The sequence below is a fragment of the Mauremys mutica genome, chromosome 4 (assembly GCF_020497125.1).
Source record: "Mauremys mutica isolate MM-2020 ecotype Southern chromosome 4, ASM2049712v1, whole genome shotgun sequence".
Lineage (NCBI taxonomy): Eukaryota > Metazoa > Chordata > Testudines > Geoemydidae > Mauremys > Mauremys mutica.
In genome coordinates this window covers 138,938,231-138,954,907 of record NC_059075.1, presented here as the reverse complement: position 1 = coordinate 138,954,907, position 16,677 = coordinate 138,938,231, and the positions used below count along the sequence as shown (strand labels likewise).

Sequence of the window (16,677 nt, the reverse complement as noted above, 5' to 3'; positions counted from 1 at the left end):
GAGGAAAAAAAATTACTGCAAATCCCTTATAAGATTGCACTGCAAATTCTTCTCCCCGTCCCCACCCAGATATCTAGTGCAAATGCCCGCATTAGCAAGTCAAAACTGTAACAATATAGAAAGATGTAAAATTATTCCTACCTTTGACCTGAGTGTCATATTCAGCTATGATTTCCTTATCCTTTTTTAATTTAGCTGGCGACGTCATGTTTTTCCTTTCCAAAAAGATTAACCTCAGAACAGATCCACCAGAATACAACAAATAAACGCAATTTTGTTTCTCCCAAAGAAATGCCCTGGTTTCTTGTCCTTCCACCCCTCAATAACAAAAAAAAAAAATCAGTCCATGGGAAGAGGGTGTGAGAACGAGTGTGGCAGCAGAGACATGCAGATGTTAGGAAATCAGCGGGTGGAAAAGGCAGTTTTGTTTCCCTGCACCAAAACCCTTAGCAGCAGCAGCAAGCTTCAGACGAGAGCTCATGTAGCCCCCAAAGGCTTTTCCTGATTATTAACATTAATAGCACAGTCAGGGAGTAGAAGTCCTTCCGCACAACATGTTTTGTGTGGGTTTGGTTTGCCTTTTTTTTTTTTTTTTAAATAGGCTCAAAGATGATGCAAATAAAATCCCAAATGGGAGTAGAAATGAAGGATCAGATGTTGCTTTCTTTGGTTTTGTTGCCTGTAAATAAAAAAATATTTTTAAAAAATTAAATTGTCAGTTACAAGATGCTAGAACAAAATTTGTGATTTAAAGGAGCTGCTGCAGTACTGCAAATTCCTCTTTAAACTGCAGCTTATTACTACATGTGTACATCACCCAGGTAAGCAAGATAAAATGCCTGCATCGTAGCAAGTACGCCCCTAAAAAAAAAAAATCTCATTGGGAAAACTCAGTCCCCAGGGAAAAAGAGGTGAGAGTAAAAGGAAACTAGCCTGTGCAAAAATCACTTCTCTAAATGAGCAATACAGGGAGAAAGAGAGGTACTGGAGAAGCAGCAACATGATATGTTGAAAAATTAGACCCAAATCCCTAAATTACATGAACTGCAGGAGCTCAAAAATGAATCCACAAACCATTGCATAAACAAGATTAATCCCCTCTGGCATAGCTAAAACAGCAGCCTTTGATTCAACAGACATGGCAGCTTTTTCATTATATATTATTATTACAACAGTTTGGTTCCCCCCCCCCCCTCCAGAAATATAGGTATCTCCTCTAGACATCAAAGCTGATTTGGAGCCAGGGGAAATGCAGCCCAGCATGTGCAAGGCAGATGCAAATCTCCCAGCAGGAGGAAGTCAGGGCACAATTGGAGGGGCGGGGGGGGGGGTGTCAGAAGTTATTCTGGGTAACAAATGTAAGAAATCAGAGAGATGTGCATTTTTTAAAAAGCCAACCAACAATTGGATCCACATCCAACATCAAGAGGAACAACGTGGCTAGCAGAGACAGGAAACGGGGAAGGGTTACAGACTAGGGTTAGAGCATTTAAATGGAAAACAAACAAACAGAAAGAGTGTGGCTGGCTCCCCCCTTAGTTACGGAGGGAGTGGAAGATATTCCAAGCTGCTCTATGCAATTACTATCCACCCAGCTGGAAAGAGACTGCGCAAATACACATATTTAAAACTCTCCCAAAAAATACATAGAGAAGCCACCGGAGCTCCCCAGTGCTGACTGCAAAACCTCCCAGCACCTCGGGATCCTGGCCGCTGCAAATGCAATCGTATGAGGGGGCCACTTGGCCCCCTAAACCCCATTTGCTTTTGACTTCTGGAATGAAGGACCCAGCCCTGTATTCCCTTTCCTGATGCTAATCATAGCAGGGAGAAGAAATGGGGTGGTGGGAAGACTATTATGGGTTTGAAAGAGAATATTAAAGTCTGAGGAAAAGGGGAAATGAGCTCTGGGAATGAAGGGGGGGAGGATAGGGGAAATCAGTCCTGGAGTGTAGGGTGGGGAAGGTTTGGGAGCTATACTGGAGGGGGAGAGAAATAATTTCTCCTTGAGTATTATGGACTGGAGAAGGGAATTGTATGTGCTGGAAATTCTACCCTAGGAGGAGGACTATGCCGCGAGGGGGTTACACAATTAGGGAGAACTATGCCTGGGGTTACAATTGGGGACAGATAGGGCTATACCGCGGGGGGTTGCAACTGGGGGGGGGGGCTCCGCCGGAGGTTACAGTTGGGGGGAACGGGAGACTACGCCGCGAGAGGCTACACAATGGTGGGGGGAGTATGCCGGGGGTTACAATTGTGGGGGAACGGGCTATACCGCGGGGAAAGAGGGGGGGGAGGTTACAGTGGGAGGGAAAGGGAGGCAATGCCGCGGGAAAGGGGGGAGGTTACAGTGGGAGGGAAAGGGAGGCAATGCCGCGGGAAAGGGGGGAGGTTACAGTGGGAGGGAAAGGGGGGCTATGCCGCGGGAAAGGGGGGTTTACGGTTGGAGGGAAAGGGGGGCTATGCCGCGGGAAAGGGGGGGGCTTACGGTGGGAGGGAAAGGGGGGCTTACGGTGGGAGGGAAAGGGGGGACTATGCCGCGGGGAAAGGGGGGGTTACGGTTGGAGGGAAAGGGGGGCTATGCCGCGGGAAAGGGGGGTTTACGGTTGGAGGGAAAGGGGGGATTACGGGTGGAGGGAAAGGGGGGACTATGCCGCGGGGAAAGGGGAGGTAACGGTGGGAGGGAACGGGGGGGACTATGCCGCGGGAAAGGGGGGTTTACGGTTGGAGGGAAAGGGGGACTATGCCGCGGGGAAAGGGGGGGTTACGGTGGGAGGGAAAGGGGGGCTATGCCGCGGGAAAGGGGGGGTTACGGTTGGAGGGAAAGGGGGGTTTACGGTTGGAGGGAAAGGGGGACTATGCCGCGGGGAAAGGGGGGTTACGGTGGGAGGGAAAGGGGGACTATGCCGCGGGGAAAGGGGGGTTACGGTGGGAGGGAAAGGGGGGCTATGCCGCGGGGAAAGGGGGGGACTATGCCGCGTGGGGCTATGGTGCGCTGCCTGCGCGAAGGAGCGGCGCGGGCTGCTCTGGATGAGCCAGGGAGATTTACCGGCTGGGGAGGCTCGCGCCGGTGCCGGCCACCCCGGGCTGGGGCTGCGCGGGTTTCCTCGGGGGACGGGAGTATTATGGGCTGGGCACGCCTATGGTAGGACGGGGATCTGCGCGACACACGCCGCAACCCCGGGCGGAGCTCTTACCTGCAGCGCGGCGCATCCAGATCCCCTCCTCCATGAGCCGAGGCTCTCCAGCTACGGCTCCCGCGGTCAGTTTCCTCCGCAGCGCAGGCTCACCCACCCCGCCCCCTCGTCTGCCTCCACCAATCAGCAGCTGGGATGAATCGGAGTGACAATCCTACTAACCAATAGTAGCGTTCTACTGTTCTCCCTCTCCCGCCTCTGTCTCACGGCTCCTCCAATTAGGAGCTGAGGGGGCGGGTCGTAGCTGCTCTGAGAGGCGGATCTTGCCCCCATCCCCCCAATCGGGCTCTAGGGGAGTGTTGGCTCTCTTCCAATGGGAAGCGAGGACAGGGATTCAAACGGAGTCTGACAGTTCTGAAGCCAGGGGCTCGCTGGGGCTAGCCCGTTGGGGTCTAACGGCAGCAGGGCTGACGCAGGCGACTCAGTCGGCCCGGGGCAAAGAGAAGGGGGGGACGGCCCCTAGCAGGGGCAGTAAGCAGGGGCTGTGGGGGTGGGGCAGCAGGGGGAGCATAGGGTACCCCGTGGGTGGGGGCGGGAGAAGAACCAGTGGGTCCTGGGTGGTGGTGGTGGCGGCGGCGGCGGAGTGGGGGGAGCATAGGGCCCCCACTGGTAGGGGAAAAGGAGGAGGACAGGGCCCGCAGTAGCGGGGGAGGGAGAAGCACAAGGCGGGGGGAGGCAGTGGTAGGGGTGAGCACAAGGCCCCCACTGGTAAGGAGGGGGGGAGGTACAGGGCTCGTAGTTGGGGGGGTACAGGGCTCGTAGTTGGGGGGGGAGTACAGGGCTCGTAGTGGGGGTGGGTACAGGGTTTACAGAGGGGGGGTGTTGGAGCCGGGAGGGGGCAGCAGGGTGGGAAAGGGGAGTCAATCTCCAGGGGAAGGGAGGGGTGCAGCTATAGGGCTGGCCCCTGAAGGAGGGGGCAGTGAGTGTGGGAAAAGCAGCTGAAGGGGAACAGTCCCTGGGGCAAGGATCCTGAGAGAGAGGGAGCTGAAGAAGCGGGGGGTGATAGGAGCAGCTAAAGGGACCTGGTGGTGAGTTTGCCCTCAGAGAAGCAAGGAGCACCCTCAGCGCTCTCTGGGAAGAGGGGACAGACCCTTTCGGTCCAGAGCCATCATGTCCACTAGTGGTTTCACCTTCAAGGACAGGTGTGTGTCCGTGCTCTGCTGCAGATTCTGCCAGCAGGTGCTGAGCTCGCGGGGGATGAAGGCCGTGCTGCTGGCAAACACAGAGATCGACCTGTACTCCACCGACATCCCACCCACCAGGTAAGTCCTCTTCCTTTGCCACCTGCAGGCATTGCAACAGCTGACTAATGTTACAGTAGCCCCCAACCACCTTAATCAGTAGGAATACCCCATTGTATTAGGTACCATGCAGACCATTAAGAAGGCCCAGTTCCTACCCCCCAGATCTCAATCTACTCCTTATAATTGTATATGGTAGGTAAGCAAGCATTATTATTTCCATTTTACAGAAACAGGAACTGAGGAACAGTCCAAACAAAGAATGGTACTTTAAAAATACATATATACAAACTCTAAATAATAAACAAGACTCATTTTCTCTCAACTTTGAAATGTGGAATTTTCTTGGTGTTTGGCTTTAAATATTTTCCGGTGACAATCACTGTAGGGCTGTATTTAAGAGCCTTCTGGAAAGTAACTAACCTTTAAACAGAAGTGAAAGTGACTTGAAAGTGTCAGTTTCACTCTTGTTTCAAGTCAGTATCTAGTCTATTTTTGTTTGTAGTAGGGTAACACCTCCAGACAGGTGCAATATAAACTTGGGGGGCTTTGCCCCAGACTAATAGGATGTTTCCAACAGTTAAGCTTGGTGGACTGCAAATAAGTAGTGTAAATGATAGAAAAATCTGGATTACTTTCTACAATTGTTGTTCAAGAGTTAGTAACAAAGAAAGAATATACATTAAAATTATTTTAAACCTAACCCATGTCCCTTAAGTGATTTGCCACAAGACGTTACATGTGATCTCGAAATGCATCTCACCCCTGATCCTCTACCCTTAAGGCCACACACTCTCCCAGCTAGTGTCTTTGATCAGTGGTTCTGAATCAGGGGGTACATGTACCCCTGAGGGTACGCAGAGGTCTTCCAGGGGGCACATCAACTCATCTAGATATTTGCCTGGTTTTACAACAGGCTACATAAAAAGCACTAGCAAAGTCAGTACAAACTAGAATTTCATACAGACAATGACTTGTTTATACGGCTTTATATACTATGCACAGAAATGTAAGTACAATATTTATATTCCAATTGATTTTATAATTCTGGTAAAAATGACAAATTCAGCAATGTTTCAGGAGTAGTGTGCTGTGTCACTTTTGTATTTTTATGTCTGATTTTGTAAGCAACTAGTTTAAGTGAGGTGAAATTTGGTGGTACGCAAGACAATCAGACTCCTAAAAGGGGTACAGTAGTCTGGAAAGGTTGAGAGCCACTGAATTAGATGATGGATAATAAGATTGTTCATTGACATAGCTTGAATGTACATCCAGCCTGACAAAAATAAAAGTGGGTTTTTCAGTGGCTCTGTAAAAATGTCACAACAATCAAATACAACTACTTTCTCTGTTTCAAGTCAAATTTGTTTATTTTATCGATAAAAACATATTTTTACTCTTAATGGTGCAGGAACCAATATCAGTCAGGGAAAGCAAGCTGTATTCTGTTTGGCCTCATAGATCAACAGAATTGTTGAGTGCATTAACTGGTGAAGATGAAAGAAGCAGAAAGAATCCAATTTGGCTTTCAGAGTTAAGCAAGGACAGGAATTAAAGAAAAAAATTCTTTCTTGTTACTTGATCAAACATAAGCTGGAGTCAGAGGATGAGTAACTATAGGAAAGCCATATTTAAATATTAAATAGTAAATTAAATATTAAGAAAATATAAATCACAAAGCATTAATCTGCAAGCACGAGTTAAAAGGAGATAAACTAAGATGGGCTAAAATTAATTAAAAAAACAAAGGTTCATTTTTTAAACACATTCTAATCACTAAGCCATTGTTCTGTGGTCTCATTTGAGATTTACAATAAATACCTAGTTCCTGGCACAGATGTTCTAAACTGGTGTAAAATGTCTTTCATACAATGCTAGTTGTCAAACGTGAGTTAAAGCGATCTGTGTGGTTACAAATGTAATCCATACTTTTAGTGTACAATAAAAACATTAACTACAAAAATGAGTTTATGAAAGTCTGTAACCCACATATTTCAGTACGAAGTTAAAATAGCTATGTGTGTTTTAGTGACTCAGGAAATGATTTCCTGGTATGTGATTTCCTGATACTATAATTGATCTTTTTTTTCCATGGCAAATGATGGTTTGGTCAGGGCTGAGTGGTTAGATTTGGAGTAGGAGCTAATGTATTGAGGATCTAAATTATAAGAATAAATCAAAATAGGAAACATGCGGACTCTTAAGTAAACTTATCTCTGCATACAGGGCAGAAGTTGAACTCTCAGGACTGTTTTTCCCACCCGTTAACAGAATGAATGGAAGCACTCATGTTGGACATGGAGCACTCAACCCAGTACATACCAAGTTATGTAAACAAATTGCCCCTTTTCTCACAAAGTCTTTACCTACATGACCATTGCTGCTGTTCTAACAGTGGAAATGCTAGTGTAAACCAGTTATTCTACCTATCATCTTATCTAACACAGCTTAAAGCAGGGTCTGCACAACACTACATTTGGAATGCCAGTGGCTGCCTACACTAGTGCTCCAACTGGTGGAAAACTAGGAAGGATTGCAAGGTCAAAGAGTTGTAAAATAGGAAAGATCAGTTTGCTTTGAAAATATTAGTTTGTGTCCACTTACAAAAAGAGAGCCAATTAAAAATGACGGGGGTTGACAATGCTTACCTACCTAAGGTCTACCATAGGAACCCTATTACAGAAGAGTATTTGACAATATTAGTTTGCTCTTAACAGCTTTTCTATAGAGGACATTAAAATCAGACAGCCTCACAGAAGATGGGTTGGGGTGACACCTGCTTTAGATAATACTGTCCTACTTTCCAGAAGAAGAAACTGACACACAGATGTTAAGTCTGACAATGGCCTTGTCTGCACTAGGAAACTGACCCAGTGCTAAAGCTGGCTATGTCCATAGTAAGGAACTAGAGAAGTAGTTCTCCACCAGAGCTACCACCATTGTAGCTGGGAGTCCTGATGTAGACAAAGTGCTACCAGCCTCTATCATCATCAAGTTTGAAGGTATGTCTGCACAGCAAAAGCTAGCATGGGCTAGTCTGTCCAAGTTAACTTGAATCCAGCTAGCACGGGTAACAGAAGCGCAGAAAGCACAGTGCAGGTGTCACAGTGGGCTAGCAAGCCAAGTATGCACTACAAAAGACACACTGAAAGTGTATCTCAAGAAAACTGATGTGGATATCACAAGCTGGGAGAAGCAAGCCACCAACTGGCCCCACTAGTGCCACATCCTCCATCAGGCAGTAAATCGCTTTGAGGAGAAGTGTCTTGCCCTCGAACCTGAAAAGAAAAAGGAGGAAGGAAAATGAAAGAACCTTCTCCCAACAGGCAAAGTTGGCCTGACAGGAAATGTCTGTACCTATTACGGCGGATCTATGATTCCAGGATTGGACTCCTGAGTCATCTCAGGACCCATATGTAAATCCCTGGTAGAGCTCATCCTCGAATCAAGGGATCGCTGATGATGATGCACCCAAAGTCCATCCCAGACTTGCACTACCCACACAGAAGCCTGGCTGTGGTGTCTTCACTATTGTTACCTGGGCTAGCTGGATTTAAGATACCTCCAATAGGCTAACCTGTGCACAGCGTTTTCTGTGTTACACACCGTAAGTGAGAGTGGTAAAAATGCTGGAAGTTTGTTGCAATCCTACCACTGCTGGAAGCCCTATTGTAAAGAACCCTGGTTCCCTGCAGACAAAGATGTAGGGTGTCTGCAACAAGCATAGTAAAATGGTAATGAAAATGGTTTAACTGCAAGTGCACAGACAGGACTAAATCAAATCACCTACCATTTCTGAAACTGTGTTGAACATAGTTTGAACCTGTTCACCCTTGCAGTTAAACTACATCTTGCTCCAGGCCAGCTACACCTTTTGCCACTGACACCCATTGTAAATAGGCAAGTTTCTTAATGTAGACAAAGATAGTGAGTTGCTAACTGAACCCAATGGTATAGTTGGTAACTGAGTTCACTCCCTGTATAAAAAGACTAATTATCATCTCTAAGTACTAGTGTGGGGCCCATTTCCCTGGACTGAAGCCTTATAGTCTAGTTGAAATGGTTAGCTCTGGACTGACTGTTTGCTGGACACCAACTGGGACACCAACAAAGCAGCCCTTGAGCCTTGCTGATGTTAACCTCTGTGGGCCAGCAGCAAAGAGTCCTGTGGCACCTTATAGACTAACAGACGTTTTGCAGCATGAGCTTTCGTGGGTGAATACCCACTTCTTTGCATCCGAAGAAGTGGGTATTCACCCACGAAAGCTCATGCTGCAAAACGTCTGTTAGTCTATAAGGTGCCACAGGACTCTTTGCTGCTTCTACAGAACCAGACTAACACGGCTACCCCTCTGATACTCTGTGGGCCAGTTCATTGAGTTGCATAAAACCAGACAATCCTCATATTCTGAAACAATCCAGAAAAAGTTAGCCATCATCCTCATGTAAAGCAGGAAAAATTAAATATATAGAACAAAGCCATTAAAGGGACTTTGTCAGCTAGCTTATAACTTTATTTTCTGCCTGTGTGTAATATTTTTAGAAGTTTAAGATGTAAATAAGCCTCCTCTAAAATTGAGTTTCAAGAACTGTAATAGATTTTTAAAGCAGAATCTGATGGGCACTTCCCACTAATTTCAGGTGGTCAGATTTTTGGTCTAAAGCATTCAATTATGCTTCATTTTTAATTACTGTACAGCACATTCTGCTGGGATTGTAGTGTGCACATATAAGGGAGTTGTAGATCCCATCAACCACTTATGAACCTCAGCTGCTAAAAGTTTCACAGGTGATCCTTTAAGTCCCTGTATAGCAGTAAATGCCCATACTATAGGCCCGAGGAGAAGCCCTCATTGGCCATCAAAATGATGGTAGAATTAAAAAGCATGTTGCTACATGTATAACCTGGTAAAGTGAAGTGCCCCTCAGGACAGTGCCTGGATTGGTCTCACTGTGGATCAACTTCAAGTATGGAGAAAAAGCACACCGTGGAATAAGATCTTTTTAAAAAAAAAAACAAAAAAAACCCAGCACTCTCGTTTTATAGCACTGATGACTAACTCAGTGCAAACTGCAGAGTATAGCATTGCTTGGGATAAAGTGTCATCTTGAGATTCTTGTGAGCAATGCCTTTTGATCACTGACTTCACTTGATAAAAATGACCACCACATTGGGTGCTTTTATTCCTTTCTATGTAGCAACCAGTTCCAGGAAGTAATCCAGGTTTGGTTTATTGGTGTGATAACTAGAGATATGCAATTAAGTGACTATGCAGTGGTGTAATGTTCAGCATTATTAGTATTATTCCTCACATGGTTTGTGATGAGTTTAACTTTGAAGCTCTTCAAAGTTGTGTTGAAAGTATCTTTTTTTCTACCTCCTCTGCCTCTTTTGCTATTTAATGGTGCCCTCAAATACCTGCTTTATACTAGTGGTCTGCTATTCTTCCTCTTACTTCGTGAAGAGAGTCAGCTATGTGAATATTTGAAGTACATTCACTTAGCATTGGGATTCAACTGAAATTTGTGTTGAGTAGATGACCCTAAACAATAGAGTATTATGGTATCCTACTGGACAACTAGAGGTGAGTATTTGAGGCAGCATTTTAAGAGGTAGGGAGGGGTACTGCAGGGCTAATGTGCTAGCACTCCATCACTCCACTCACAAATTTGAAATCTGCCTGCTTTCCGGGCCCTAGTGTAAGCTGGGAGTTTTTTAATTGCTGCTGGGACTGACCTGTGGTTCCTTCAATAGCATTTTGTGCTCTTGTGCTGGAATTTAGGTATGCAGTCCTAAGCTCGACAACCAGTGTCCTTGGCCAGCAGAAGTATTATGTATCTGATATCCCTCTCAGTCCCTTGTGCTGTATGAACCAGTGCAATAGCAGCCTCCTCAGCTCAAGAGGGGAATGGTGGTCCCAGTAGAATCTTCTTTAGAACCAAGCAACCAAATATACTAAAGCAGTGCTCCTAGTGGAGGGTAGCAGGTTCCTGAAAGCTAGCATGGCCGCACTGTGGTGCTGGCTCAGGGTGTGCTGGTGGAATATATAAGAATCTTTGCTATCTTGATATTACTATGCTTGATGATAGAGGGAGATTGGATGAGAGCAGATAGGTGTTTGTAAATGGAAATAGAAAAGAACTTCAAACAGTGGTTTGTTGGAATTGTAGCTTACAGCAAGAGCAGGTGGCTGGGTGAAGTTATGTTAAATGTCTAAACTATTCCTGGGACACATTTTTTCTCCTCCAGTACTGTTGACTTCATTGGAAGCTGCTATTTCACTGACATCTGCAAATGCAAACTGAAGAACATTGCATGTTTAAAATGGTAAGTAATACCATTTCAATGTGACTCGTAATCATACAAGCACCCACTCTGCAATGCATGTGCTCCAGCAACAACACTGCAGCATCTCATTACTGACCACTAGAGTGCAAGCGCTTGGGTCACAAATGAAGTGAATTTGATATAACATTGCTCGTTGGAAACTTGGCCCCACTACCTTTGGACATGACTGTTAGTCTGTCATTGTAAAAGTCCCTTGCAGAAATGCATGGGACAATGCGTATCAAGGCTAAGGTGGGGTTGTATAGGAAACTTGCACAGCACCTGACTGACTCCAGAGAGACTGCTTCAGTATTGATTTGAGATAGCTGTGTGAATAAAGTCACAATGAAATGCAGTTACTCATATCTTCCACTTTACTAAAACAGATACAGTGAAGAACTTCTACTTTATGAACTAATGGGGGATTCAGGAGTTCATAAAATTGAACATCTCAGTTACAGTAGGTTTGTATAACAGGTTCATAAAATTGAGGTTCTGCTGTAAGAGAACATGCTGTTGGCAGACCTGCTCTTCACTAGCGGATGGAAACAATTAACATGAAAGTTCCTGGAGTTTGTTGTTTATTTTTATTAATGCCTGATGCTTAAGATACTGTTCCTTTTAAAAAAAATTCTGCTAAACTGCTCAAAAGGGTCGCTTATCTGCTTTATGCCTAAAATTTCAGCTTGCTCAGATTTGAACTTGGACAGGAAGGTTCTTGGATTAAAAATAACAAGGTGGTTTTTTTGAGAGACTTGGCTAGCAAGGAATTCTGGTTTGTCCAGATGCTGAAATAGAAAGCACACACTTTCTTCTGGGTGTGCTCCTGAGAGTGAAAGGAATCTACCAAAGGTAAATTAATTAGGCTATAATCTGTTCCTATTCAAACCCTTAATTTCCATTTATTTCAATGGAGCAGAATCAGGCTCATATATACACCAACCTAATTACTTAGCTCTTATAACCTAATTACTTAGCTTTTAATGGATCCCATTGTACCATCAGTTTTAAGGAGAGCTCTCCATTGACTTCACATGGAGTTCTATTTTAAACCGAACAATCAGATTCCATGATAGATTCAACAAATTTCACTGACTTAAGTTAAAGTACACTCAGGTAACAGACAGTATTTGGTTCTCTGCAATAAGACAAGATTCCCTGTCTCAGAAACATAAATCTTGTGCAACTCCACACACACCCTCTTTCTCTAAGTAAATATATTCAGACACTTTTTGCACCACTTGTTTAAAAACTTGCCTTTAATTTTCCGCAGATAAGAATATTATACCAATTTGCCTGGTAAAGTGGTTAGATCCTGTTTAACATTAAGCTTAGTTGGTTCTTCATTGCAAACTGGCTTTCATCCACGAACATACATGATCATTATTTTGTTTGTTTGCTGTTCTAGTGGCAATGTTGTAGGTTACCATGTGATTGCTCCATGCAAACCTTGCCTGCTGTCCTGTAACAATGGCCATTTCTGGATGTTTCACAGCCAAGCAGTCTTTGGTATAAACAGACTAGACTCCTCTGGTAAGGAACTCTTTATTCTGAACAGGGAAGTTCTATTTAACTCACCGGAGAGTTAACTGACAACTTCCTCCCTCTCCCCCCATAGCAAGGTGTCCCAAAGCATATGCTGTTTACTTAAGGTATATAGAAAGTCTATAGTGAGTTGCCTTTCCAGCGGAGGGGCTTGTGGGGGAAGGAATGCTGTATGAGGAAACTATTCATGTCACCTGGAGCTTAAAGTATCTAAAATGCAATATTAGGCTACCTCAAGTTTGTGTGGCTTTATATAAAAAACAACTCACCAGGCTGTAAGATTAATTGATCAGAAAATTTCCTCTAGCCTCTTGCTGAGGGGAATCGGGATTTTCTGAGGCAATATTGTTATGCAAACTGCACAAATACAAGTGTGAATGCAGAGCCACAGGATACTATTTATAGTAGTGTGTGTAGCTTCACTATGCTATTAAGCAACCCTCCACTGACTGTTATTCTGAGTTGAGCTGTGTTGTCACTGTGACCCTATATAACTTTTTTCTGTTGATCCCTATTAGCTTAGGCTGAGGTTACAACTGATACAAGCTCTTACTATTTAGTTCGCTTGAGTTCCTTTTAAACAACTACTTGGCACACAAACTACAAGTATCTAGCATAATCAGTCCTTCTGGGTCTTCCCAAAGTATGTGGCCTTTTACTAGACCATCTATATTTCTGTTTCTCGTACACAAGATTAGTTAGTTTAAACACTTTCACAGTGTCATCTGTGCCTCAAACCATTAATGTAACCCGGCCGTAAGGGGATTACCAATAGCAACATGATTATTTCATATAACTCTTCATACAGGACTTACTACTATCGTCTAGTTCAAAAGGATATTTCTAAAGATCCTTTTTGAATAAAAATAGAAAATAAGACAACATTGCCTAGGTCTAGGTTATTTCATCTAATAGGTTTTTCAAGGACTAGAGCCATTCATTTTGTGGCAATGAATTCAGTTTTTAATCTAACTCAAACAAGGTCAGAATACAAATTAAGTTATTTACAATCCTTTTTTTCCAGGTGTGAATTTACTGCTTTGGGGCAATTTACCAGATTTGGATGAAAGCACTGATGAAGATCTGTCTGGCATCTCTGAGGAGGAGTATATCAGATAAATATTATCAGCAGTGTATTCCCTTGTTACCTTGTATTGCAGCTTTCTTCCCACTGTCTTAATGTACAAACTCAAGCAATACAGTAAACGGGAAGGCTGGCAAACTGTTTTTCAAAAAGGGTATAAGCTGTCTTAGTCCAATGTAACATGCCTTATAAGAATCCCTCTCAGCTTTAAAATGCGCCTATCTTGAAAATGAATGACATACAGATGGCCGCTACCTCTGGTTTTAGGGCTATTTTGTTCTTATAGTTCTAAGTCTTAACAGCTCCAGGTAAGGAAAACACAGGCTTTGACACTTTTACAAGTACCAGCTGCTGCTTGTTTTTCCTTCCTAAATAACAGCTCGGTTGTGGATCAAAAGTCTTGGTATCACTGAAAGGAATTTAATTTTTACTGTTAGGGTAGTGCTATTTAGGAATAGTTACTCTGTGGGTGAGCTGTGACATTAAGAAGAGAATTCTATGGGCTCCAGTTATGCTTCCTTCTGGACTCTGCCTTTTCTCTCTTCCCATTCCATCCATAGCCAAGAAGGTGGTATATGCACAGTCTCCTTTGAGGCCACAATCAATGCTGTCGAAAGAGTGGTCTAGCAGGGATTGCTGAAACTGTACAGCCATCTGTCTTCATCCTGCTTTGGAGCTGTTTACTTTTGAAACCCCTAGAGAGATGAGTGTTGGGATGCTCCTGAACCTGGGGGTCTCACCTGAGTTTTTTTTAGAGCATACTAAGTACTCAGTTCTGCTAAAAACTAAACTGCATAAGAAATTTATAGAGCGAGTTTTGCTGCCAGTGAACAGAATGGCCGACAAATGGTAAATAAGGAAGTGGTGCTGGGAACTGGCACACTTCCCTGCTTTAAATGGAAATGAATCATGTTCAATGAAATATTAGCATAACTATTCTTAAGAAATGTTACACAGGTGACAAACTCCTCTTGCTCTGTAGAAGTCTCCCTATTGCAGTGAAAAACGGAAAGAGGGAGAAAAGGCATAGTTTCCAAGCAAAATAATATGTAATTATGTTTGTGTATTTTGTCAGTATTAAATGAGAGGAGCAGTAAGTATGATGCTGGAGTAGCATGTGTGACAAGTTTAGGGCCAGATTCAATAAAATCTCCATCTGGCTCTTGTGCTGATGGAAGGTGGGTAATCCCCACAGAGTCGGTGGTGGAAAGTGGAAAGGAGGCAGCCAGACATGGTTTGGAGTGAATTTTGGCTTCAGGAGTATTGTTCTGCTTGCAGCTACAAAATTAACTGCTTCAGCAAGTTTACGTTCTCAAATGAAAAGTTTTCTTGTTTCTAAGGCTAGGAGGTTCTAAGAGAATAACTTTGTAAGGAAAAAAACATCTGACCAACAACTTTTAGAAAGATAGACATTTACTTCAGAACAGAAATATTTAATGGGAAGATTTCTGAAGTGACTTATTTTACATGTCTGTAAAGAGAGCTCTAGCTAGATGGTGCTTTATATGCCAATTACAGACATAGGCATTTCTGAAAATCTCACCCTGACTTACTAGAAATATCATCAATAGTGGGGCATAAGAACAGCCATACTGCGTCAGACCAATGGTCCATCTAGTCAGTATCTTGTCTTCCCACAGTAGCCAATGCCAGGTGCTTCAAAGGCAATGAACAGAACAGGCAATCAGAGTGATCCATCCCCTGTCGTCCACTCACAGCTTCTTGGAAAGTCAAAGAGACTTATGCTCCTGAAGCACTTGATAAAACCCTACTCACAGTCCCTAAAATGAAGAACCAACAGAGTAAGTCTGCAGATCTGCAATGAGCTCCATGTGGGTAGACTCCTCTTCATTTATTTGGGCTCGGTGAACATCAGGACAGTGCCCATTGTGCAAAACCTCTTAGGTTCTGATCCTACAAAGGACTGCCCTGGAAATCTGTGCGTTAAATGAGTTTTTTATCTCATAGCGCGATTGTTTGGGACCACTTTGGATAGTCCATTTTTACAAAGCCATTGTTTTATTGTAAACCCCTAGCTACATCCCCAACCCAGATTTATACCAAAAACCACATACTCACTAGCCCAAGAAAAACACTGCCTTAGACACTGAAGAACACAACAGAAAGGCAGTTGCAGGCATCCTGCTCCCTGTAATAAGCCCCTAACACAAAGCTCATTGGTGTTTTGCAGAAGACAAAGCATTCCATTCATAAACCACATGTAGACTTGGTACATCTGGTGAGCTGAAGATACATCACTTGAAAGATGCATTTACAAAAGTGAAGTAGTACATGATAAGGTAGGGTGGATTTCCTGAATCCTACTAAAAGCAACTCCAAGATTGATATCAAGATTAACGTTTTGTGTATTCTCTGTTAGGCTCTGAAAAGATGCGGTGAAGGCAGACTCTTGTTTTAGTACTTTACTGTATCTGTTCTCAATTGGTGTTACTACCTCTTCTTCTGTGTTGGCTGAAGTGTGTATTTGCTATTTTTCTGTATTTGGATGTTTTGTTATGACAGTGTGCTGTCTACACGTGCATCAAATAAAAGTTGATTTATACCACATTCTCCTGGGGGATATATTAAGTTCACATTATATAGCTGGGGGATTTTCTAACTTTTATACTTAAGGATACATCTGCAGTGATTAGCTAACAAAAATAATGAAAACACGTTCTAGCTAACTCAGCTCATTTGAAATCATCCCTACTGTGTAAGGACAGTAATGGCCCGATTTTCAAAGTGACTGAGCACCCATTATTCCAGTTAAAGTCAAAGTGAGCTACCGGCTGCTTAGCACCTTGTCTCTCTCACCAAGGGAAGTTGGTCCAATAAAAAAAAAAATTGACCTCACCCACCTTGTCTCTCTAATAGCCTGGGACCGACATTGCTACAACACCATTGCATACTTCAGCTGTTAGAGACCCTCCACAGGACTCATCTACAGCAGTGCAGCTTGGAAACATCACAAAGTACACAGATGTAGGTTCAGGGTCACAGATTTGGTTTGGATGAAAAAGTATTTAAAACCTGAATTTAAAAAAAACCCACAAGTAAATAGCTTTCTTCAGGACCTTGTTGCTGTCAGTGGTGATGCATTTTCTTTCCTGTGATGCATAATTCAGCATTGATTTCTAGCTAGTGCGGGAGGAGGAGAGGAAAAAAAAAATCCCAGAAAGATAGTGATAAATTGCAAGGCTTTTTAAGGGGGAAGAGAAACAAAGAAAGAACACATTTAAATAGTCTTCATTATTCCCTGATACAAATGTAAGATTA

General features: G+C 43.6%; 2 protein-coding genes across 7 annotated transcripts in view; one reads left to right on the top strand and one right to left on the bottom strand.

The window, feature by feature from the left end:
• The window catches only part of SRGAP2 (SLIT-ROBO Rho GTPase activating protein 2), a 209,356-nt gene extending 205,973 nt beyond the window's left edge, over positions 1–3,383 (bottom strand). For 4 of the 5 annotated variants that reach the window (XM_045014353.1, XM_045014357.1, XM_045014356.1 and 1 more), the window contains exons 1-2: positions 3,363–3,383; positions 142–679 (exon numbers count right to left, since the gene is read on the bottom strand). In XM_045014353.1, the coding sequence (XP_044870288.1) occupies positions 142–208 (67 nt within the window). In that variant the 5' untranslated portion in view covers positions 209–679; positions 3,363–3,383. Of the gene's footprint in view, positions 1–141; positions 680–3,200; positions 3,271–3,362 lie in introns of those variants that run through there. The other variant, XM_045014355.1, reaches the window with a different exon arrangement.
• A 166-nt stretch (positions 3,384–3,549) lies between these two features.
• FAM72A (family with sequence similarity 72 member A) lies at positions 3,550–15,959 on the top strand. 2 transcript variants are annotated; one of them, XM_045012421.1, is made up of 5 exons: positions 3,550–3,671; positions 4,338–4,462; positions 10,692–10,769; positions 12,178–12,302; positions 13,339–15,959. In XM_045012421.1, exons 2-5 carry the CDS (start codon positions 4,398–4,400, stop codon positions 13,431–13,433), a joined length of 363 nt encoding a protein of 120 aa, XP_044868356.1. In that variant the 5' UTR covers positions 3,550–3,671; positions 4,338–4,397; the 3' UTR covers positions 13,434–15,959. The 2 variants fall into 2 exon arrangements, with proteins under 2 accessions (XP_044868356.1, XP_044868355.1); XM_045012420.1 differs by lacking the exon at positions 3,550–3,671 and having other exon boundaries at positions 4,067–4,462.
• The last annotated feature ends 718 nt before the right edge of the window (positions 15,960–16,677 follow it).

Bases quoted from the DNA above. Each gene is read 5' to 3' on its own strand.
- FAM72A (XM_045012420.1), top strand. From the start codon at position 4,311: ATGTCCACTAGTGGTTTCACCTTCAAGGACAGGTGTGTGTCCGTGCTC. The intron at 4,463-10,691 runs GTAAGTCCTCTT...TTTCTCCTCCAG, and splicing joins ACCGACATCCCACCCACCAG to TACTGTTGACTTCATTGGAA. The intron at 12,303-13,338 runs GTAAGGAACTCT...CTTTTTTTCCAG, and splicing joins AAACAGACTAGACTCCTCTG to GTGTGAATTTACTGCTTTGG.